The 25,820-nt window shown below is 37.7% G+C and overlaps 1 protein-coding gene across 5 annotated transcripts in view; it reads left to right on the forward strand.

Annotated features, from left to right (window-relative positions):
• TRUB1 (TruB pseudouridine synthase family member 1) overlaps window positions 1–25,209 on the forward strand; it is a 58,812-nt gene extending 33,603 nt beyond the window's left edge. The window contains exons 6-11 of one of the 5 annotated variants that reach the window (XR_001706851.4): window positions 361–500; window positions 2,552–2,608; window positions 22,929–23,190; window positions 23,855–23,950; window positions 24,137–24,236; window positions 24,897–25,020. Coding sequence is in view for 3 of the 5 variants with exons in the window: in XM_521611.8 (XP_521611.4) it covers window positions 361–500; window positions 2,552–2,608; window positions 3,353–3,609 (454 nt within the window). In the remaining 2 variants the exon portion in view is untranslated. Of the gene's footprint in view, window positions 1–360; window positions 501–2,551; window positions 2,609–3,352; window positions 5,907–22,907 lie in introns of those variants that run through there. The other 4 variants (XR_008537481.2, XM_521611.8, XM_054659928.2 and 1 more) reach the window with 4 other exon arrangements.
• The last annotated feature ends 611 nt before the right edge of the window (window positions 25,210–25,820 follow it).

Consider the following 25,820-nt stretch of genomic DNA (forward strand, 5'->3'; position numbering starts at 1 on the left):
ACCAGAGTCTACTAAATTCCTTGTGCCTTTTAACACAGAATGAGGACTAGTAAGGACAAGACATGAATACATTGTCTCTAGAAAGATGATTAAAGAATAAAATTGGTAACACTGCATATTGTGTGCCAGAATGAGGTTATATCAGCCTTAGAAATATTTAGAAACTCTATCCATGACAGCATTATGGAGTAGATTAGAATTAAAAATTCATTCATTTTTTAGAAGGATTTTCATTGTCAAGCACTGCCAGTCATCCTTCCTTTCCATGCTAAATCTGAAATTATCATCTCCCAATCCTTCCAAATCCCTCTCAATTCTTGCTCTCCTTTCCTTCCATTTCTCCTTCTCTCATCTCACAAGCTATTCCGCATTAAAGAAAGATGGACAAAGACTTTCGACTTTGATGAAGAGAGGTGAAGTCGTAGAAGCAAAACCTGCCAGGCCAGTGACTGTATACAGTATCTCCCTTCAAAAATTCCAGCCACCATTTTTCACATTAGGTAAGATGGAGAAATTTGAAATCATTTGTATTTACGTGTATTTTTAATTTGTATTTGGCTACTTTTGTGTCATTTTAATAGATCCGTAGGATGTTGGAGATTTTTTAAAATTTGAATTTAAGGAAAGTTAGGATTTCTTTATACCTTTTTTGGTAACACATTTAATGAGATACCTGTAGCTATATGGAGGTTCAGAAATGCCTTTCTAACTGGGCTGACTTTTTCATATATTGTACTATGTTATCTTACTAGAAAGTTGAAAGTAACATACTTTAGATCTCTATAGAGAAGAGTAGGTAAGGAGTATATACTTTTTAAATTTTAGGTTTTTATTATCTTTTGGATGCTTTTCCTCCCATTTTGGCTAGTACCTAATACATTCCGTTTTAGAACTGACATTAATTTTCCAATGAAAACAAAGCATTTTTAGTTTTTGGACAAGAAACCCCTCACTCCCTTCTTCACCACCTATCACTTACTATTAAAGATCCTGCAAATATGGAAAAACATGGGTAAGGCAGAAATGTATTCCTGAATACATGGTCACATTTTTAATTCAAGTTATGAATTTTAATTTCTAATATATATTTGAAATGTAAAGACTAAAAAGTTCATTTCTGTTGTTTGGAAATTTTATGATCTGGCTGCAGAAAGTTGTAAACATGTAAGATCTGTGAAGAATCCAAAGCCATGGTTCTTAATCCTCAGACTCCTTTAAATTGAGCCTACCCTTAGTTTCACAGTGCACTGAACAGGATTCCGTTTAGAAATAATGTCCCCAAATCTTTTAATCTAAACTTTATTGCTTTTTTATTGGCGTTATTGTTTTATCTGTGTTGTGTTTCTGCAGGATATGGTTTTGTACCATTAGAAAAAAAAAGTCACTTTGTTTCTTCATGTTCCTGCTTCTAAAATATTTGACAGATAATGAAAAAAACACACTTAGGAAGGTTGTGCTCCATTCCATGAAAATGAAGCAGCTGGTTTGACACAGTAGATATTCTCTATGAAAGCAAGAAAAACTCAGATTTTTCAGATTGCATTTAAGTCAGAAATATTTTATTGACTAGGGAGAGAGTAACGGGCCAAAAGAGCTGTCTTTTCACTCAAGTCAAATATCATGCAAGAGTGCTAGCACACCTGCATTTCATCCCAGTGCCCACTTTTAATTTCAGCAGTGGCCCCCAACCATGAGCTGACTAAAGAAAGCAGGGGGTGATTAAAATCCCCAGGTGGTGAGTTTTGATTAATTCCCCCAGATGGCTTTATTTGTACCAGTAAGACTTGAAGCAGCTAGAATATAGTCCTTTTGTGTGGAAATGTGGCAGCTCTTTTCAGGAAGTCTTGCTGATGGATAAAAATAATGGAGAGCTCTGTTCTTAACCAATAAACTTGTGTTAGATTGTGTTAAGAAGATATTTAGATTTACATTCAGTTCTGGGACATTGTGCAATTTTAAGTTGTGTTATGATTTCTTCAGGAGTATTTCCAAGAGAACATTTAAATAAACTGAGTTCTTCATGTGTAGTACGGTACCCCAAACATAATTCTTGTCACTGTGAAAAGGGGTTTTTGGTTGGGTGATTGGTTGGTTGTATTTTTTTTGAATGTACAAATCAGAAAATATTTTAAAAATCTACAGCTCATGATGGCAAAGCTACCATTTCTAACCGTTTACAACCTATTAAATGAACAAGGCATATAAATCTGAAAATATTTTTTAAAATCTCAAGTTCATGATAGCAAAGCTGAGATTTCTAACTATTTAAAACCTATTAAATGAACAAGGCTGAAGTATTAAAGTGGTATGCCTTGCCAGTTAATTTAAAATGTGTTCATGAGTTTCTGCTGTTTGCTTTCTCCACACTCTGACTTTTCAGTCTCACAAACACATATGCTACTGGATGAATAATTTATGTTTTAGTGCATAAATATTTTATCACTCAATTGTTTGCGTAGTGCATTTTTACATTTGTTTAGGGACATCATTTCTATGTAAAGTGGATTTCATAGGAGGTTAGCAATTTACTATGTCACTGTTAACATTCCAGATGTTGAATGTGGAGGAGGTTTTTATATCAGAAGCTTGGTCAGTGACATTGGAAAAGGTAAGCATAAAAATGAATTATGAATTATCATTTAGAGAATAATACTCCTTTTCAATGGGAAGAGGGAATTTTCCGTTCTTCTTATTTCCAAGTACTGGCCTTAGGAACTGAACTCTTGCTGCCTTCAGCTTTAAAAGCATTGTAGGTTTCTGGCTTGCAATTATCAGCCTCAGCAGCTGCAGTGAAATGTTTGTAATGGGAAAGAAGAGAAAGAGAGAACAGAAAACGAAGACAGGAATAATGAATGTAGGGCCAATATCTTTTCAAGTACAAAAGATTTTAACTCAAACTAGGGATCAAAAAAAAAAAAAAAAAAAAGATTTAACCTTCTAAAAGTTATTTTCAAATTTTTTTTAAACTGGAAGCCGTAGTCTTATAAACAGCCAGAAGGTTTCGGTTCTGGCTGTGCCATTTACTGGCAGTTGTCGCACTGGACAGGTCATATGATCTCATCTGTAAAGTGAGGCTAATCTTTACTCCATGGGGTTGCTGCATGAGTTAAATAACAAAAATGTGTGCAAGTTCTTTGTTGATTTTAAAGCAGCTTATAAGGTGGATTATTAAGTATTATTTTGCTACTTACTCATTTGTTTATCTGAAGCCTCTTGGTTCTTATATTGGATTATTATACTTTTGTGTAGTTTTGAGAGATTTGAATTGAGTACGGTCATTTGAACAATTACAGACTATGAAATACTGAATCGTTTATCTTCTGGATTTTTTTTCTACCTTTTGTTGCCATAGAACTATCTTCCTGTGCCAATGTGCTAGAGCTGACCCGAACCAAACAGGGACCATTTACGCTAGAAGAACATGCCCTTCCTGAAGACAAATGGACAATTGATGACATTGCACAGTCTCTTGAGCATTGCTCATCTCTTTTCCCAGCAGAGTTGGCACTTAAAAAATCAAAACCTGAGTCTAATGAACAGGTTTTGAGCTGTGAATATATAACTCTAAATGAGCCAAAGGGAGAAGATGATGTAATTAAGACGTGTTGAGATTGGCCTGGGAATATCATCATTTTCTAGTTGACATTTGAATCCTGTGTGCAGATGCAGAATGACAAGCTGCATTCAAAAGACAAACAATATGTCTCTTTTTTTTCGCATGAAGAAAAATGTCTATCATTTACAGTTTCAATAGCACATAATTTATTTTCTATGCATTATAAATGGCCTTGCAGTTGGCTCAGTTGTTTGCTGTGTTGTGGAATGTTTTAGGATTTTTTGTATTGTGAAAATATGAATATGATTGGATTCAGAAAAATTAACTTTCTGAATTTGATCTGTCTTCAGTCTTGTGAAAAAGTTGAACAAATTTCCTAATCAAAGAAAAAAGTATGAGCTCCATGTTTCTTTAGTTTCACAAAAATGACCATAATTTAGTGTTATTTTTACTTTATTTAGGCTTCCTGGTGGCTTCATTTTATTGAAATTCTTTAAATTGTTTAAAGTGGCCATTATTGATCTCTTTCTTCTGTTTTGGAGAGTTTATTATTAAAAACATTTCTTTGATAAAATGGCCATCATCTAGTAATACCTGTGTTTGTTTAGATCTTGGAAATGAATAAGCTTTGATAATATTTGTAAACGAACCAAATTATTACTGCTACCACTAACAGGTTGTAAATAGAAGACTAATACTTAATTAAAGTCACCTTCCTACCATTAGAGCAGAAGACAGCTCCTATAGTTTTGTATTTTGGCAGCTATGAGATATTTTCATGGTAATGTCAACATGGTCAAGCACTTTGTACCAAGTTATTAAGTAACATAATTTTTAAAATTTAAAGAATGTGTCTTCAACTAAAAACTTTATTCTTTAGCATTTATTTATATCTCTCTGTAGGGTGTTATCCCTGTGACATTGTCTCTTTAGTTTGCTCTTTCAAGAGATACTTACAGATGTTGAGATGGCTGCCCTGCATTTCCAGCTAATCTCTTCTGCTCTAAATATTTAAAAACAGTTCTTCTCAAACATTTTCATTCAGATAGCTTTCTGAAAGTTCCCTATCCCTCTTTACCATAATTTTTTAAATGTAGCCACATTGTAATAGTAAACTTCATATATAATGAGTGCTTCATATTTTTGTTATGGGAAAGCAATATATTATGCAGCCAGTCTGTAGAAACATTCAAATCCCTCTTCCTTTACTCAAATACGGTTTCAAAAGGAAGACTCATGAGAAATTTCATAAAATACAAGTTTTTAGATGTTTATGCTTTGCCTTTCTTTTTAAAGGTGTTTTCCTGCTTTGTAGTCTCTAACTCTGAAATTTAAAATATGTAAACTAAAGTGGTTTTATTTGTGCTTAACCCAATTTAAACTCAATGTAAAATGTTATATATGCATCAGTACAGCATTTTCAACATTATTGGCAACATATTTTAAATGAAAACACTAAAACAATTCTTAGTATGAGACAAAATTGTAAGGAAAAAGAGTGTTAATACCATGATGCATTAACGTAAAATATCAAACACACAAAGTCATAAAATGAAAATTTACAGTTTTACCTGTTCATCTCTAGTGCCCCACAGTGTGTGTCAACTAAAGGTGGCAGTGGCTACATCTGCCTGTTGGACTGGTACAGGTTACAATATGTCCTCTTCCATTGCAAATTAAAGTCCAAATAGAGAAATACTTAGGTTTTAGAACACATCAGAGGTATTTCTGCTGTATTTTTCACCCTAAAAATTGACACAGAGTTTACTAATAGAGGAATAGAGATTGTTGACCATTTTTTAAAAATGATAGCCACTCTTTTTCTTTTATGTTTAAAACTGAAGTTTTGCCAAATGGGAAAATTACTGTTACCTCTACCATCTTAATGTAGTAACTTTAGAATTTAAATTTTTATATTACTATTTTCCTTTTTGTTGTTCACATAGTCTTAAGGCACCTATACTTTTAAATTGACTTTTTCATTTGATATTATCTATATGTATGTAGTTGTGATAATGATTATTTTAATTATATTACTTTATACTCAATTTATTTAGAGTATTTCTCTATTGCTGAATACTTAAGTAGTTTTAAATTTTATTATGATAAATTCCTGGGAGGGGGGTTATTTAGTGAAATAATATGAAGAACTTTATGACTTATGTTTGCCTTATTGCATTCCCAAACAGTTGTAACATTTTACAGTGTTACCATTTGAGTAGGGGTTTTATATGTTGTTGCTAATTTAGTAAACATAGGAGAGAAATCAAAGTTTTTCTGATTTGCTTTTATGTGATTTATCTGTATACTTTGTTCATTTATATAAATAAATGTCTTAATGGTTTCTATACATATTTGCATGAGTTATTTGTGTTGTAAATACCTGATAGAAGGATTTTTCACGGTCTGTTGTCCTTTTAGTTTTAATTTTCATTTTTGCTAACTAAATTTGCTAATTCTAATAACTCTTCCCCTTTTATCATTGTCAGATTAATAAGTATGAAAATTTTTAAATTTATTGAGACTTCAAAATCTTACTAACTCTCATAAGCAGTTGAAACTGAGATACTCTGAAAAGTTCAAGACTCATTCATAAAACAAATTAGTTTTCCCTGATAGTCTGGTATTTAAATACCAACTCAGTTTTTTTTTTTTTTTTTTTTTTTGAGACGGAGTCTCGCTCTGTGGCCCAGGCGGGAGTGCAGTGGCGCAATCTCGGCTCACTGCAAGCTCCGCCTCCCGGGTTCATGCCATTCTCCTGCCTCAGCCTCCCAAGTAGCTGGGACTACAGGCGCCCGCCATCACGCCCGGCTAATTTTTTTGTATTTTTAGTAGAGACGGGGTTTCACCGTGTTAGCCAGGATGGTCTCGATCTCCTGACCTCGTGATCCGCCCGCCTCGGCCTCCCAAAGTGCTGGGATTACAAGCGTGAGCCACCGCGCCCGGCCTCAGTTTTTTTTTTTAATTTTTATCAAAATATTCAAGAAATTTCTGTCTTATATTTTTCTAGGTCTAAACCTTCATGACATGATAAAGTTGTTTTACTTGTAAGAAAACGATAAAAGATTTTTAAAATCCTGAAAATGTTTCAACCAGGAACATACCAAATCACTTCATTTTGACACTTTAAGTTTTTTATATTTGAAAAATAATGTCTTAAAAGTTGTTAAAAGTCATAGAATTATTTTATTTATAGTCTTAAAATCCAGGACCTTTATGTAATAGAAATTTGCTCTTTGCAAATTCAAAGTTTTGAAATGTGAATAAAGGCTAAACACAGTTTCCTCTACCTGTACTGACTAGATCTTTTTTTTCTTAAATACTTGAATCAAAACAAGCCATTGACTCATCAGAAATGATTTACTGTATTAAATAAGAGTGCTTTGTATCAGATCTTCAGTACATTTTATGTCCCCTGACCAGTTTGAAATTTGTATCAGATTTACAATGAACATTTTGAGGTTCAATTAGATGGTGAATTGTTCTGTTTCAAAGAAAGTAAGTAATTTACCTTATATCATGATGTATATAATAGAAAGAGATGTGATTCAAAAGCACTGTAAAATGCCAAAACATTTAAATAGAGGAAACGATAATAGATATGAGGTTTATGCACTGAAATGAGTATAATGGCCTTGTAGTTAAATTTAAAGAGAGGGATTGTCTTGAAACCATTTCTTTCTCTAAGGTATGTATGGGCAGAGCTCTAGATTGTCCTAATTCTTCATTAAATACTATTTATTAAGCACATTTATTAAGGTAGTTGAATCAGTAGTACCTTCATTTGTTAATGTGTGAGCTAAATTCTCTTTATGAATAGGAATATCTTCAGATTGCTGCTATAAATACTGATACCGGCTGGAAAGTTGAAGTTCGGGAATTATTTTGCTCTTCTTATCCTTAACCCTTAAAATGCAGCATATTAAGTTTATTTCTGTCTTTACCGTTAGTCAACTTTTTGATCCTAGGTGAATCACTTAATCTCTTTAGGTCTCAAGTTTCCTTATCCTTACAACAAAGGAGACAGACTAGTCCATCTTGAAGAATCTCTCCAACGCTAAAATATTAGGCTTCCAAGTGTAGATAATTTGTGATTATTTTGCTTAGGAACTCATTCCTCATGAACTTGAACTTTTATATTTATCAGTTCTGGGGAATTCCCATCCTTCATTTCTTTGGATATTTCATCTCTTCTAGCTAGTAATCCTATTTAAGTCTTTTTGTTTTATTCTGTGTCTAATTGCTCTTTCATATTTTCCATCTCTTTATCCCACTGTGCTGCATACTGGGGAATTTCCTCCAATCTTTTTTCCAGATAATGAATGCCTTTTGCTATTTTTATTTACTGTTTAACAATCATATATTTATTCCAATCACTCTTGTGTTTTATTTTTATTTATTTATTTATTTTGACACAGAGTCTCACTCTATTGTCCAGGCTGGAGTGCAGTGGTGCAATCTTGGCTCACTGCAACCTCCACCTCCCAGGTTCAAGTGATTCTCCTGCCTCAGCCTCCTGAGTAGCTGGGATTACAGACGTGCATCACCATGGCCAGCTAATTTTTTTATTTTTTATTTTTAGTAGAGACGAGGTTTCACCATGTTGGCCAGGCTGGTCTTGAACTCCTGACCTCAGGTGATCCTCTCTCCTCGGCCTCCCAAAGTGTTAGGATTACAGACATGAGTCACTGTGCCCCGGCCTTTTGTTTTTATTTCTACACCAGGTTTTTTTCCTCCAAAATCTGCCTCTTCTTTTTTCATGTGTTGTCTTAGTCTTTCATTAAGGTTTTAGTAAAATTTTTTTTTTTTTACTTTGGTATTTAATATACAGAAAGTCACACATAACTGTATAGCTTAGTGAATTTTCACAAACCAAACATGTCTATAATCAGCAACCAAGTCAAGAAACAGAACATCACTAAGCCCTCCAGAAGCCCCTACTGCTCCATCAAGATTATGGATTAGTGTTTCATGTAACAATATAGATTAGTAATTTTGTCTGTTTTTGTGCTTCATATAAATAGAAGTATGTGATATGTTTTCTTTTATGTCTGGCTTCTTTTGCACAAAGCTACAATCATGAGGTTCTTCCATATTGTGGCTGTCTTAGCTTGGGCTGCTATGACAAAATGTCATAGACTGGGTGACTTTAACATACTTGTTTCTCACAGTACTGGAGGCTGGAAGTCTGAGATCAGGGTGTCAGTGTGGTTGGGTTGTTGTGAGGGCTGTCTCACTGGCTTGGAGAGGGCTACCTTCTCATTGTGTCCTCACATGTCTGAGAGAGGAGGCTTTGTCTTTCTTCCTCCTCTTATAGGGACGTTAACCCCATCATAGTGGCTCCAACCTCATGAACTTGTCTAAATTTAATTACCTCTCAAAGGCTCCACTTACTGTTCATTGTCATTGTTTAGTATTATTCAGTTATTACCACTGTTGATCTATTTTACTGAATGATGGACACTTGGTTAGCTTTCAATTTTGACTATTTTGAATAATGCCTCTATGAGCAATGTAGTACTTGTCTCCTGGTAAACATGCACACATTTCTGTTGGAATTTTTTTTTTTTTTTTTTTTAAAGACAGTCTCGCTCTGCTGCCCAGGCTGGAGTGCAGTGGTGCCATCTCGGCTCACAGCAACCTCTGCCTCCCAGGTTCAAGCAATTATCATGCCTCAGTCTCCTGAGTAGCTGGAAATAGAGGCACACGCCACTATACCCAGCTAATTTTTTTGTATTTTTAGTAGAGACAGGGTTTCACCATATTGACCAGGCTGGTCTCAAACTCCTGACCTCAAGTGATTTGCCTGCCTCGGCCTCCCAAAATGCTGGGATAACAGGCGTGAGCTACTGCAACTGGCCTCTGATGGATATTTCTAAGACTGGAATCTAGGTTGTAAAGTATACACGTTAAGCTTTAGTAGATAGTGCAAGGAGTTTTTCTAAGTTGCTGTACCAGCAGCATATGGGAATTCTGATGGTTCCACATCCTTATCACCACAAAGTATTTTACGTTTTCTTCTTAACAATTTAGGCACATGTTTACTTTATCACAATATGGTTTTAATGAACTTTTCTCTGATTTCTTAGGGTTTTTAGTTATGTGTATTTTTTAGTCTAATTTTCTATGTAGTCTACTGGTCTATTTAGTCTTATTGTCTAGTCTAATAGTCTCTGTTAACTCAGTTATCTGAAATTCTTATGGAGTATGCTCTAATATTGCTTGTTGAATCTCCCAGTTCTCAGCCAAGGTAGGTTGTGTCCTACCTTGTGTTCTTTGTGTTGTAAACTTGGATTATGAGGTAATTCAGTGAGACTTTATGGGAGTGTGTGTTCTTGGGTTGAGAGTGTCCTTCCAGAGAGATTTTGGGATTGTTTCTGCTAGGCACACCAGAGATATCGCTGTTCCAAAATCCTCATCGTAAATGATCATTGCAGAGATGTTTTATTATTGTTGTGTTGTGTTTTGTTTAATTTAAAGCCTAAGTCAAAGAAAAGCTTCCTTGTTTTTGCCCTGTGTTTGTGGTAAATTGCATTGTAGTCTACCATTTTATTAAATGTATAGTCCCTTTAAGGGTACCAGTTTTATGCCTATGTTTGTGGGTGTCACAGTTCCAAAACCTACCTCTCAAGATCCACACTTGGTTTCCATCCCCACTTAAAAGGCAAACACTTTGGTTACAGAGAGGAGTAAATCTTCCCTCCCTCCCCCACTACCTGGATTGCTGTAGCATCAAGAAGTGTGTTTACCACTCCGGGTTTCAGATCGTTCTTTGTTTTGGACCCTGGTGAATTTCCTTAGTATAAGTTCACTTATTTTTTAAAGGAATTTTTAAAAAGTCACATTTATATGCAACAAAATTCACCATTTAAGTGTATAGTTCATTGAGCCAGCTTGAGGTTTAACTTGCTCTTTTTCTAGTTTTAAAGTAGAGGCTTAGGTCACTTCTTTTTAAACTTAAGCATTAAATCTTATCAGTTTTTCTTTGAGCACTGCTTTAGCGGCATCTCATGAGTTATAATAAGCTGTGATTCAATTTAAAATAATTTCCATTGTGATATTTCACTTTACCTATTACTTAGAAGTATATCATTTACTTTCTGGATATTAGAGGATTTTCTATATAAAATTCTCTAGTTGATGTCTTGTTTAATTTCATTGTGGTGAGAGAATATAAAATACATGAACATAAAATGTGTGATTTCCATTTTTACAAATTTATTAAGACTTGTTTAGTGACTCAGAAATGGTCTGCCTTGGAATTTGTTCCATGTACATTGGTTAAGAATGTGCTTTCATGGTTGTTGGGTGGATCATTCTGTAAATATCAATTAGGTCAAGCTTGTTGCTTGTTGTTATTCAGGTCTTCCATAGCCTTAATGGGGTTTGTTTTGCTTTGTTTTGTTTTCTGTTTTTGGTCTACTTTGCCTATCAGTTACAGTGAGAGGAGACCTGCAGTCTCCAATTATAATGTTGGACTTGTCTGTTTCTTCTTTCAGTTCTTTTTTTTTTTTTTTTCGCAAGAGGGAGGCTCACTCTGTTCCCCAGACTGGAATGTATTGGCATGATCTCGGCTGACTGCAACCTCCACCTCCTGGGTTCAAGGAATTCTCCTGCCTCAGCCTCCCAAGTAGCTGAGGTTACGGGTGCCAGCCACCACGTCCAGCTAATTTTTGTATTTTAGTAGAGATGGGGTTTCACCGTGTTTGCCAGGCTGGTATCAAACTCCTGACCTCAGGTGATCTGCCTGCCTCAGCCTCCCAAAATGCTAGGATTACAGGCGTGAGTCACCACACCCAGCCCTTCTTTCAGTTCTATCACCTCTTTTTGCTATATTTGTATGAGAGCTTTATTATTAGGGGCACATACATTTAAAATTGTTATGTCTTATTGATAGATTGATCTGTCATTATGAATGTCTGTATTCATTCCTGATAGTATTTCTTTTTCTAAATATTTTTCTGAATGTGTCTGCTATTAACATAGCCACTCTGGCTTTTTAAAATTAGTATTTTTATGGTATATATTTTTCCTTTTTTTTTTAAGTTTTAGATGTTATGTTTCCTTATACTTAAAGTGGGTGTCTTATAGGCAGCATATATCTGGGTCTTGATTTATTATTTAATCTGATAATCTCAACCTTTTTGTTGGAGTGTTTAGGCCATTTACATTTAGTGTAATTATAGACATGGTTTGATTTGCTATACCATCTTTTCATTTGTTTTATATGTGAGCCATCTTTTCATTGTTCTTTTTTCATCTTTGACCATTTTCTTTAGTACTGAATACTTTTTTTGTATTTCATTATATCTATTGGCTTTTTAGTTATACCTCTTAAAATTTTTTTTTCTGTTTTATGTAGGATTTATAATATACATCTTTAACTTATCACAGATTACTTTCAAATAGTATTTTACCAGCTCAAGTGTAATGTAGAAACCTTACAAGAGTATATTTTCATTTCTGTCTCCTAATTTTTATGCTATTGTCTATAATACATTAGGTTTGTTGTTGTTTGTTTTTACCTTATTGCTGTTGGCTGGGGTCAGCAAACATTTTCTGTAAAGGGCTAGATAGTACAGGCATACCTTGGAGATACTGTGGGTTTGGTTCCATACCACCACAATAATACAAATATGCAAGAAGTGGATATCACAATAAAGTGAGTCACACAAGTCTTTTGGCTTCCCAGTGCATATAAAAGTTTTGCTTATACTACACTGTAGTCTGTTAAGTGTGCAATAGTGTTATGTCTAAAAAAAACACATACCTTAATTTTAAAATGCTTTATTACTAAAAAATGCTAACAATCATTTGAGCATTCAGTGAGTCGTAATCTTTTTGCTGGTGGAAGGTCTTTTCTTATTGATGACTGATCGGGGGTCAGGTGCTGAAGCTTAGGGTGGCTGTGGCAGTTTCTTAAAACAACAGTGAAGATTGCAATATCAGTTGACTCTTCCTTTCATGAAAGATTTCTCTCTAGTGTGTGATGCTTTTTGATAGCATTTTATGCACAGTAGAACTTCTTTGAAAATTGGAGTCAATCCTCTCAAACCCTGCTCTGCTTTAACAACCTAAGTTAATATAATATTCTGAATCCATTGTTGTCATTTCAACAATTTTCACAGTGTCTTCACCAGGAGTAGATTCCATCTCATTTCCTGAGATGGAATCTTTGCTCATCCATAAGAAGAAATTCCTCATCTGTTCAAGTTTTATCATGAGATTGCAGCAATACAGTCATGTCTTCAGGCCTCACTTCACTTTTAATTCCAGTTCTCTTGCTGTTTCTACCACATCTGTGGTTCCTTCCTCCATTGAAGTCTTGAACCTCTCCAAGTCATCCATGAGGGTTGGAATCGACTTCTTCCAAATTCCTGTTAATATTTATATTTTGACCTCCCATGAATCATGAATGTTCTTAATGGCACCTGGAATGGTGAATCCTTTCCAAAAGGTTTTCAATTTACTTAGTCCAGATCCATCCATCCAGAGGATCCACTTTCAATGCCAGTTATAGCCTTATGGAATGTATTTCTTCAATAATAAGGCTTGAAAGTTGAAATTACTCCTTGATCCATTTTCTGCAAAATAGATGTTGTGTTAGCAGGCATGAAAGCAACATTAATCTTTTTGTACATGTCCATCAGAGCTCTTGGGTGACCAGGTATATTGCCAGTGAGCAGTAATACTTTGAAAGGAATTATTTTTCTTAGCAGTAGGTCTCAACAATGGGCTTAAAATATTTGGTCCACCATTCTGTAAACAGATGTGCTGTCATCTAAACTTTGTAGTTTCATTTATAGAGCACAGGCAGAGTAGATGTAGCATAATTCTTAAGGGACTTAGGATTTTCAGAATGGTAAATGAACATTGGCATCAATTTAAATCACTAGCTGTATCAGCCCCCAACAAGAGAGTCAGCCTATTTTTTGAAGCTTTGAAGCCAGGCATCGATTTCTCCTCCCTGGTTACAAAAGTCCTAGATGGCATCTTCTTCCAATATAAGGCTGTTTCATCTACATTGAAAATCTGTTGTTTAGTGTAGCCACCTTCATCAATGATACTATCTAGATCTCTTGGATAACTTGTGCAGCTTCTACATCAGCATTTGCTACTTCACCTTGTACTCTTATGTAATGGAGTAGCATCTTTCCTTGTACCTCATGAACCAACCTCTGCTAGCTTCCAACTTTTCTTCTGTAGTTTCCTCGCCTCTCTCAGCCTTCATAGACTTGAGGATAGTTAGAGACTTGCTTTGGATTAGACTTTGGCTTCAGGGAATGTTGTGGCTGGTTTGATCTTATATCCAGACCACTAAAACTTTATCCATATCAGCAGTAAGGCTGTTTTGCTTTCTTATTATTTGTGTGTTCACTGGAGTAGCACTTTTAATTTGCTTCAAGATATATTTCTTTGCATTCACAACTTGGCTGACTGGTGCAAGAGGCCTAGCTTTCAGACTATCTTGGCTTTTGACATGCCTTCCTCACTAACCTTAATCATTTCTAGCTTTTGATTTAAAATGAGAGACGTAGGCCAGGCACAGTGGCAGGCACAGTGGCATATGCCTGTAATTCCAACACATTAAGAGGCCAAGGCGGGAGGATTGCTTGAACCCAGGAGGTGGAGGTTGTAGAGATCACACCACTGCATTCCGTCCTGGATGACAGAGCAAGACCCTTTCTCAAAATAAAATGAGAGGTGTGCTGCTTCTTTTTGTTTGAGCACGTAGAAGCCATAGTACGATTATTAATTGGTCTAATTTCAATACTGTTGTGTCTCAGAGAATAGGGAGGTCTGAAGAGAGGGAGAGAGGTGGGGGAATGGCTGGTCAGTGGAGCAGTCAGAACACACATAACACTAATAAATTGTTTGCTGTCTTATATGGATATGGTTTGTGATGCCCCCAAACAATTACAATAGTTACAGCAAATATCACTGATCACAGATCACCATAACAGATACAAGAATCATGGAAAAGTTTGAAATATTTTGAGAATTAGCAAAGTGTGACACAGAGAAACAAAGTGAGCACATGCTGTTGGAAAAAATTGGTGTTGATAGACTTGCTCCATGTAAGTTTGCCATACGCCTTCAATTTATAAAAAACACAATATCTAGGAAGTTCAATAAAGTGAAGTGCAATAAGATGAAGTATGCTTGTAAATATTTCAGGCTTTCCAGACCATAGGGTTTCTGTTGCAACTGCTCACCTCTGCCATTATAGCATGAAAGCAGCTATAGAAAATATACATAAATGAGGCCTGTAATCCCAACACTTTGGGAGCCCAAGGTAGATGGATCACTTGAGATCAGGAATTCGACACCAGCTTGGCCAACATGGCAAAACCCTGTCTCTACTAAAAATACAAAAATTAGCCAGGACTACGCATGCCTGTAGTCCCAGCTACTTGGGAGGCTGAGGCAGGAGAATCTCTTGAACCCGGGAGGGGGAGGTTACAGTGAGCCAAGATTGTGCCACTGCACTCCAGCCTGGGCAACAGAGTGAGACTGTCTCAAAAAAAAAAGGAAAAGAAAATACACATAAATGAATGTGTGTGGCTGTGTACCAATATATCCTCATGCTCTAGCTTGCCAACCCTTGCTTTACACTGTCAGTTACCTTCTAAAGAGATTAAAAATCATAACAATATCTATTACGTTTATTCACATCCTAGTGTCCTTTCTTCTTTATGTAGAATCAAATTTCATTCTGGTATCATATTTCTTCTTTCTAAATAATTTCCTTTAATATTTTTTATAGCAATGAATTATGTCAGTTTTTATTTGTCTGAAAAAGTGTTTTGTTTTTGAAATATACTTTTGCTGGGTATATAAATCCATGTTGCATAACTTCTCTTTTCTTCAGCACTTTAGTGAAGTCACTCAGTTATCTTCTGGCTTGTATAGTTTCTCTGGCTGCCTTAAAGATTTTTTCATTGTCTTTAATTTTTAGCAGTTTGATGTGTCTAGGAGTGATTTTCTTTGTATTTATCCTTTTGGGGGCCTCTTAATTTCTTTGATCCTTTTTTTCTTTTTTTTTTTTTTAATCAGTTTTGGTCTGTCTCCTCAAGTGGGCTGAAAAAAAAGAAAAATAAAATCATAGTTTAAAAAACTAATTTTGGAAAATTTTCAGCTATCATTTCTTCAAATATTTATCCTACTCCATGCTCCTCTCCTCGCCTTTCCTTCTGTGACTCAAATTACAGGTATATTTAACCATTTTATTTGTTCACAGCACTTGGATGCTCTGCTTTCTTATTTTTTGTCTTTCATTTTGGATAATTTCTACTGACCTATCTTCAAGTTCACTGATTCTTTTCTCAGCCATGTCTAGTGTGCTCAATGCCTGTTGAAGAAATCCTTTGTCTTTAATATCATGTTTTTTATTTCTAGCATTTTCATGTAACTCTTTGTTCTGGTTTCCATCTCTCTACTCACCTTTTTTTTTTTTTTTTTGAGACAGAGTCTCGCTCTGTCACCCAGGCTGGAGTGTAGTGGCGCGATCTCAGCTCACTGCAACTTCCGCCCCCTGGGTTCAAGTGATTCTCCTGCCTCATCCTCCCGAGTAGTTGGGATTACAGTTGCCCACCACCGTGGCTGGCTAATTTTTGCATTTTTTTAGTGGAAACAGGGTTTCACCATGTTGGCCAGGCTGGTCTTGAATTCCTGACCTCAGGTGATCCACCCGCCTCAGCCTCCCCAAGTGCTGGGATTACTGGCATGAGCCACTGCACCCAGCTCTGCTGACATTTTTTATCTTTTGATGCATTTTGTCTACCTTTTCCATGAAATCCTTTAACATAGTAGTCATAGTTACTTTCAATTCCTTGTCTGACAGTTCTGACATTCAAGTCTAGGTCTGTTAATAGCTTTGTGAGTCTGTTAACAGCTTTTTTTCATTCTTGTCTGTGTTTTGTATTTCTTGATTGTATGCCAAATATTGTCTGTAAAATAAACTTAGATAAGTCATACTTCTATCCAGAAATAGGCACATTTTTTGTGTCCAGTCATTAGTGTGGAGGGAGGTTGGGGCAGTCTAGTCAGTGGCTGAACTAGGTTTGGATTTGTTGATGCTATACTTACAATGCACCAGACTTCCATTCACTGCAAGAGTGGGCTGCTGCGCTTTGTGCTTCATGTGAGGCCTGAATTGTGGAAGGGTTTTTCCTTAGTGTGTCCCTCCATGCTCAGATTTCAGCAAGTCTTCATATCTGTGCCACAGAAGGAATCTGACCCATGCTCTTTTTGACCTCCCCAAGTGATCAACTGTTGCTTGTTATAGCTTGTCATGGAGTAAGAGGGTGTTTTTTTAGTTTTCATCCTCCAGCCTTGGTCTTGGGCCCTGAGCTCCTAGACTCCAGGGGTGGATGGAATCCAGTGATTTCTCAGTAATTCAGCCCCTTCCCCAGTAGTGGCAGATCTCTGCTTTGTATTGGTGCAAGATCCTGGGCTGAGCTCATTTTCTGCCCTTCCTCGAGTGGCAGACAGCTCTTGCTTTCACCCTTCTACCAAAGGCAGTGCATCTTTTCTTGGGCCTCTCCCCATTGAACTTATGACTTTCACATAAGAGAAGGGCTCATGTATCAGAGAATTCTGTGACTTTCTGCCACATACAGAGTCTCTCAGTTCTCTTGCCCTGCCCCAGTCTTTTTTGTGAGCACCTAGTAGAGACCCTTGGAGAAGAGCAAGGAAGCGAATATGGACTTCTTTTGTGTCTGTTGATTGCTTTGTTTCTCAACTGCTACTCTTGGACTTTAAGAATTCATTAAAATTTCAGCTGTTTTCTTTTTTCCTTTTTCTTTTTTTTTTTTTTTTTTTAGATGGAGTCTTGCTCTGTTGCCCAGTCTGGAGTGCAGTGGTATGATCTTGGCTCACTGCAACCTCTGCCTCCCGGGTTCAAGCGATTCTCCTGCCTCAGCCTCCCAAGTAGTTGGGATTACAGGTGCCCACCACCACACCTGGCTAATTTTTGTATTTTTAGTAGACACAGGGTTTCACCATTTTGGTCAGGCTGGTCTCGAACTCCTGACCTCATGATCTGCCCGCCTCAGCCTCCCAAAGTGCTGGGATTACAGGCATGAGCCACCGTGCCAGGCCTCAGCTGTTGTCTTTTTACCTGCTGGGATGGCTAGTTTTCTGTGTCAACTTGACTGGGCCATGGGATGTCCAGATATGTAATTAAACAGTATTTCTGGGTGTTTCTGTGAGGGTGTCTTCAGAAGAGATTTGCATTTGAATTGGTGAACTAAGTAAAGCAGAGGGCCCTGTCTAGTAGGGGTAGGCATTATCCAGTCTGTTGAGGACTTGAATAGAACAAAAGGCAGGGGAAGGTTGGAATTGCCCCCTCTCTGCTTGAGCTGAGACATCTATCCTGCCCTTGGCACTCCTGGTTCTCAGGGGTTCAGACCTGGATTCCTGGGTCTCCACCTTGCCCATGGCAGACTGTGGGACTTCTCAGCCTCCTATCTAATTAATAAATCTCTTCATACACACACACACACACACACACACACACACACACCCTATGTATCCTTCTGTTTCTCTGCAGAACCATATCTAATACACCTGCTTTTATGATGATTACCTATCGATTCTGTATTCTGCCAAAACTGAAAACAGTTCATTTTTCCATCTCTTCTCAGAAGGGCTTGTCAGCCATTAGTTCTCTGATGGGCTCAAGAAGTTATGCAGTATTTTTTTCTCACTGTTAGGATGGAATTGATATTCTGTTGAAACTTTCTATACCTAAATGGAAACTTGTTTTGAGGTTATTTTCTCTACTTACTTTTGCTAGAAATGGAACACTCTGTATCTAGTTAAGACACATAAACTGACTTGTGATACCATAATGTTGTGTTGAATTTTATATTCTTAGAAAATCATCTGTCAAGGTGTTAACTAATGGCAAAGCATTTAATAAATCAGCATTCATGTATTCAGGTGCTCTGAATTATCTGACTTTTAAATTCTTACTTTATAAATGAGAAAATTGGGGCATGGAAAAGTTAACTCTCCTAACCCCAAATTATTACATTATTAAGGACAGGACTTAGAGGCCAGATATCTTAAGTCATTAATATTCTTTGGCTCACAGAATTGGCAATATAACCTAAAGGTAATAACTAGGTGATTTTCTTTTATATCAATTAAATATGTCAGTTTTCAAATATTCACAAGTACCTACTGTGCAGGGAAAGAACATGCCATACAAAAGATGTAGTCCAGGCCTTTAAGAAACTTTCATTTAATGGGAACTCAAGAAGTGTACATATAAGGAGGGAAGTAGCAGTACGGTACAAGATAATACATACATATCAGTGAATGATATTGCCAAAAAGTGCTATTGGTAGAGCAATAATTCATTTCTGCAAACAGCTGCTGATCTCCTACTGAAAACAGAGGAGGGAGAACAGGACGCCTCGTGGTCAGGATAGAAGAGAAAGACCTTGAGTTGAGCCTTGAACAGTATTTAATATTCAAGAGGTTAAGAGAGGAGAGCAATTGAGGAGGGGAGAATAGTTCCAGCACAAATGACGGTGTACAAGATGAACACAGTCAGTAAAGAGCAGACTGGTCTGGATGGAGAGGAGGATTTGCATCATTTGGGATTACGTCATTTAGACCCTTGAAAGCCAGGATTGAGTAAAGCCGCAGTGAAGCGACTGGCTCGTATGGAAGCTTTATTTTAAGAAGATTAATCTGGTAGTGACATGTGCCAAAAACTGAATAGGTAGAAATGAGATGCAGAGAGCCCAGTTAGAACTGAGTCTGGTGCAGTAATGCAGGATTGAGGCAATAAACACCAAACTACAGTATCACCAGATAATGGATGTTTGAACGGATGGTTTAAAGGAAAATTGATGGTATTTGGTAATTTATTAGATAATCCAGGGCCATGGAATGAGAGGGGAAAATGACTAACCATAGTCATCAAATGGTTTTTCTTAATGAATCTGAATTTTGGTGTAAGAGCAACATTTTCTTAGGCCTTGCCTAGTTGGTACAGTTGACTATGATAATTACTCCCACCATGCTTGTTCCTCTTTTAACAGCTGTGAGTCCCCCACCAGCCAAACAATGAGCCTCTTGAAAAGGACGATGCCTTTTCACTTCTCTCCAAGTGCTTGGCAAATAGGAGGCCTTTTGAAGTTACTCTATAGTTAGGGGTTCCCAGTGAGTATTTGAAATATTAAGTCATGCCCGTGGTTGACAGCATGGCCCTACTGCTCATCATCAGCTATTAACCTTAGGCAAGTTAATGAACTTTTCTAAGCCCCAGTCTACTCATTTATAAAGTGGGATTATTAATAATGTCTACTTCATAAAATTATGAAGCCTGAGTTAGGTCATTCAGATAGTGTTTAGTCTGATTCTTCGAACCTAGTAAACAGTAAGCAGAAGCAAATGCCACATGCCTGATTTATATCCAAGGGGAGAAAGGTAAAAATGAAATTTTCATGATTTATGGATTCAAATTATACATTTCAAAGATGCTTTATAAGCTATTGTTTTGGTAAGAAGAATTGAGCTAAAACAAAGAATTTTCTGACAGCAGTGATTATTAAATGGTGAAATAGGCTATTGATGTCTTTAGAGGATATAGATGTTCACCTTTTGCATATAAGTGCACAAAAATTCACTAAGTAGATATGTCTGTCTACACAGAGAGAGAGAGAGAGCATTAAAGTTAGTAAACATCCCCCTCGCTTTTTTTTTTTTTTGAGACAGGGTCTTACTCTGTTGCCTCGGCTGGAGTGCAGTGGTGCAATCGTGGCTCACTGCAGTCTCAACATCCTGGGCTCAAACGATCCTCTCACTCAGCCTCCTGAGTAGCTGAGGTGTGCACCACCACACCTGGCTAATTTTTAAATTTTTTTTTTGTAAAGGTGAGGTTTCACCATGTTGCCCAGGTCTCAAACTCCTGAGCTCAAGCAATCTGCTCACTTCAGCCTCCAAAAATGCTGGGATTACAGGCGTGAGCCACCACGCCTGGCCAGTAAACCCCATTCATTTACATCATCTTATTTGTCCCTCCAACAATCCTGCAAATTAGGTAGGTTCTGTCTTTATTTGTTATTTAGGTGAAGAACTTGAAGTGGTGTTGAGGAATAGGTGTTTTGCCAAGAGTCACGCAGCTGGAGTGGCAGAGCTGTATACTCTTCTGATTCCACCAACGCTGTTTACATCACATCTGGAGAAAAGTGCTCTGAGGCACAGATGTTTAGTGGGAGGGATGAGACACAGGCTGCAATGCCTAAAGATAATCGGGAATAAAAGCAGAAAACAAGACGTTTGTTTCTGTTAAAATGAGACAGAAAAAAAGGCGTTTGTGGTTTGGGATTGAGCACTTGGAGAAGTGGGGAGCGATTTGATTTGGGTGAGACTGCTCTTGGAATGCTGCATCTGGTTCTGGACTACTCATTACTAGGCTTATAGAAACTAGCTGGAGGAGGTTCAAAGAAAAGCTCCAAAATGATTAGCGGGCTGACGGGATTGATTTATAAGAAATATTAAAAGAATTAAATGTGTATAGCTCAGCTAAGCAAAGATGAAAGAGACCAGCTAAATGTATACAAATATCTGAAACGTGCAAACTTTAAAAAGAGAGATTAATTATTTAACATGATACACGGGGGCACAATATGCAGTCACAGGATGAAAATTTCAGCTGAGTATCTAGAAGAATTCCCCGATAGTGAATCTGTTAAGGCTGTCTGTAGCGTGGCCTTTCCCTGGAGAGGCAATAGAAATTTCAAGTCTTACGATTTAAAACTTTCTTGGGAACTAGGTATTTTTTTAGATGATGTTAGAGAATTATTATTAATTTGGTCAGGTATGATAACGGTATTGTAGTTCTATAAGAAAAATTGTGTTTTTTAGAGTTACATACCCTGAAATATAAGCATAGAATATGATGTAGGAGATTTGCTTTAAAATACCACAGTAAGGAAAGAAAGGAAGGAGGAAGAAAAGAAAGGAAGGGGAAGAAAGGGAAAAAGAGGCAAAGAAGGAAGAGAAGGTAAGAGAAAGAAAAAGAATGAAGGAAGAAGGCTGGGCACTGTGGCTCATGCCTATAATCCCAGCATTTAGGAGGCCAAGTTGGGAGCATCACTTAATTAAGCCCAGGAGTTCAAGGCTGCAGTGAGCTGTGATTGCGCCACTGCACTCCAGCCTGGGTGGCAGAGTGAAGCCCTGTCTCTAAAAAAAAAAAATAAGTTAAAAAGAAAGAAAAGGATAGATGAAGTGTGGCAAGATGTTGGTAATGTTGAACCTGAAGGAAGTTAATATGTGAGTTCACTTTCCTCTTCAATCTTCTTTATGTATGTTTGCCAACTTTCATAATAAAAAATTTAAATTATATTTTCCTGATCAAAACTTAGTAGCAATATTAATCCCTGGGCTTCCTGACTAGAACAGCCTCATTACCACATGGGCAGAGTTCTGGCCGACCAGGGACCACGTAGTGGTTCACCATCTTGCTCTGGTAATGTGGTCTGGGCTGAAGGGCCCTTTCTAAGGTTGTAGATAGAAATCCAGGAAACTTCTTAGAACTGCAGACCTATCAGGGTACCTGCAGGAGGCGGGTCTACTAAGGTGAAAAAGCAGAGGGCAGAGGTCGTGATGAGCAGCTGACCCCCCCTGCTTTTCTGTCCCTCATTCGTGGAAAATTGAGTGGAGCTCAATTTTGAGTGGAGCTCTAAGTAGCTCCACTTGTAGACATTGAGTGGAGCTCTAAGTGTCTTCAGAATAGCAAAACACTAGTTTTCTTTTTCTTTTCTTTTTTTTTTTTGGAGACAGAGTCTTGCTCTGTCGCCCAGGCTGGAGTGCAATGGCGCGATCTCGGCTCACTGAACTCTGCCTCCCGGGTTCAAGCGACTCTCCTGCCTCAGCCTCCCGAGTAGCTGGGATTACAGGTGCCCACCACCACGCCCAGCTAATTTTCGTATTTTCAGTAGAGATGAGGTTTCACCGTGTTGGCCAGGCTGGTCTCGAACTCCTGGCCTCAAGTGATCCGCCTGCCTTGGCCTCCCAAAGTCCTGGGATTACAGGTGTGAGCCACCATACCCAGCTGCAAAACCCTATTTTTCTTGAATGGAGAAACACTTTCCCCTTATTTATTGAGTTTGGGAAGCAAGAAGAGGGGTAATTCATTAAGTGAAAATTTCCAAAATCCAGAAAACATCGATAAAGCAGAAGCTTAATTTTTTTAAGGAAGAATTTTTTAAACTATCTTCTTTTGAGCCTCTTTAGGAAGACCTCACGTCCTTGCCTTGAATGTTGAGAGTGGGAAATCCAGGGAGGTTTTGGAATGCATGCCTTATGTCTGCTTTTTTGTTTGTTACAGAAATATAAATATTTTATCTAGGTTTTGCTGATGGCAGTCAAGCATGAACACAACCCACTGTTTGAGAAGCTGTAATTTCTGAATTTCTGCAGAGTGCACATCTAGGCCAGCAAATGGCAGTAAGAGTGAGGTGGATTTAGCTCAGTGTAAGGATGAACTCCAGAACCATCGGCTCTGACTGAAAGTGAAGCGGCAGCCGCGTTGTGGGAAAGCTGGCTGGAGTCTCTCTCATAAGCAGGCATTCTTTTTCTCCAGCCCGTCACTGTGTTGGTTTGGGCCCACGGTAAGCCTCCTGGCCTCTAGGCTGTAACCCCCACCATCCTCCTCTGCCTCGCCTCCAGAGTGATTGTTCTGAAGCACAACTGGATGTCATTCACCTTCCTGAACTCCTAGCACCTACAGGGACTCCATCCCTTGTGCCCCACACCATACCTCACACATAGACATTCCTAATGAAGATTTGATTGAATTATTGTAACCTCAGTGCCTCCCACTCTTCTAGTTGCCTCTCTGTCTGCCTTTGTACATTTATTTATTTATTTATTTATTTATTTATTTATTTATGAGACAGAGTCTTACTGTATCACCCAGGCTGGAGTTTAGTGGCACCATCTCAGCTCACTGCAACCTCTACCTCCCAGACTCAAGCAATCCTCCCACCTCAGCCTCCCGAGGAGCTGGGACCACAGGCACGTGCCACTATGCCCAGTTAATTTATTGTAATTTTTGTAGAGATGGGGTTTCATCGTGTTGCCCAGGCTAGTCTTGAACTCCTGGACTCAGGCGATTCGCCCGCCTCAGTCTCCCAAAGTGCTGGGATTACAGGCGTGAGCCACCATGCCCAGCCACTAGCACTCATCTTAATCGTATATTTACTTATCTGGCTTTCCCACCAGACTGCGGGCTCTTCAAGAGTAAATGCCATGTTTTCACCTTTATTTCCCCAGTTTGTGGCACATTCTAGGCACTCGCCATCATGAAATAAACCTCTGGAGCTATGATATTACAAACGTGAAAAGATGACGAGCACTCAGCAACTTTCAGTGAGTAAACAAAGGCTTTCATTCAGCATGTATTTATTGACTGCCCTGACTCTGGCCTGCCTTCCTGTCTGTGGTTCAAGGAGAGCATAGTCCACAGAACCAGAGACCTGGCTACTCTGGAAGTTAGACTTAAGCCCACCCCGGTCCTTGAATGGGGAAATATTTCCCTTCATTCCTGTGTTTTAGGGACAGAAAGATGAGTAATGCAGTGATACATGCTGGAAATGTTTATTCCACTACCCGAAGCTGCCTCTCAACTTGAACAATCCATGAAAGAAACAAGAGGGTATATAACTTTTTCTAATTTGTGATGCCTTTGTTTATTTGTTTCCGGTTAAAAGAGGAGGTGGCATTGAATTGTTTGTTTGGTTTGGTTTCTTCTTCAATAAGAAGCATCTTAATATAACTAGACTGGACATCTGTCCCATTTTCAAAAATTACAAGTTTCGATCATTGCTAAATTGTACAGATCCCAATCTGTCTGCTCTGCATACATTTGCATTTATAAAAGCAGAAGCAGACTAGCAGTCTTTCTAATGCAATCCCCTAAATGCATGAAGTATTAGATTGCTTCTCCCTATTGGTTCATGCATTGCTAAAGGCTTAAAAGGATCATTGATTTGAATTATTTAATGTGTACAGCAGGCTGAGCTTCCTTTCTTTTTTAAGGGAAGAACCTTCAGGGGCATTGCTTTAGTTTTTTAATGTTAAATCTCATTTTTCTTTGAAAATAAGAAGTTAAAGCTGTATTCACACAAGCTCTCAAAGTGCCAGATTTTCATTGTGTTTTTAAACCATCTAGGAAATGTTTGATTCTAATGAAACATTACTGCTGAAAATTGGGCTGAAATTGCTGGGCTGAAAATATTGTTATAACTTCACATGATTCCAGTGTTGTATTATTATTTTTTCTTTTTCTTTTTTTTTTTTTTTTGACCTGATATAGATGAAGCGAAGAGACAAGGAGCAATCCAATGTGTAATAAAAAAAGGCAGCCTGAATTGTTGTTGCTGTTTTTGAAATTTAAGCTGGTTTTCAATTAAATTCAGTAAATGGTCCAGGACTATAAATGTTGAACATTTTTTACCGTGTAATTTAAATTTTAGTCTTTTTTTTTTTTTTTTTTTTGATGGTTTACATTTTCCCCATGGAAAGCAGCTATGTCACGTCGGCACGATTCATGATGGTAACATCTCGGGTTATTTTGGTTTGTGTTATGTTCAGAAAGCGGAATGCCAAAAATAAAGAGTGGTTTGTGATGTCTAGTGTGTCTTCCTTTAACAAATCAAAGGCTCTTATTTAATCCACTTAATAGGACACTGCAGAAATTTAAAAAATGGAAGTCCCATCCACAGAAGGCAGGTCCTATGATGTAAAAAGTTTAGGTGGGGGATTAATAGAGTGATCATATAATTTATGAGCTAAACGGGAGACACTTTTTTTTTTGAGATCGAGTCTCACTGTTGCCTAGGCCAGAGTGCAGTGACGTGATCACAGCTCACTGCAACCTCCGCCTCCCGGGTTCAAGCGATTCTCATGCCTCAGCCTCCTGAGTAGCTGGGACTATAGGCACCCACCACCATGCCCAGCTAATTTTTGTGTTTTTTGTAGAGATGGGGTTTCACCATGTTGGCCAGGCTTGTCTCAAACTCCTGACCTCAGGTGATCCACCCACCTCGACCTCCTAAACTGCTGGGATTACAGGCGTAAGCCACCATGCCTGGCCCAGAGACACTTTTGAGAGTGAAGAGGAAGCTGAGAATAATTCACTGATCTACAACTGGGACCATCCAGGGCAAGCCAGATGCCATTACCACTAGCTAGAAAGCTTGCCAAGGTCTCATTTACCTTGGTATATAGCAAATTCTTC

Source organism: Pan troglodytes, chromosome 8, assembly GCF_028858775.2.
Source record: "Pan troglodytes isolate AG18354 chromosome 8, NHGRI_mPanTro3-v2.0_pri, whole genome shotgun sequence".
Lineage (NCBI taxonomy): Eukaryota > Metazoa > Chordata > Mammalia > Primates > Hominidae > Pan > Pan troglodytes.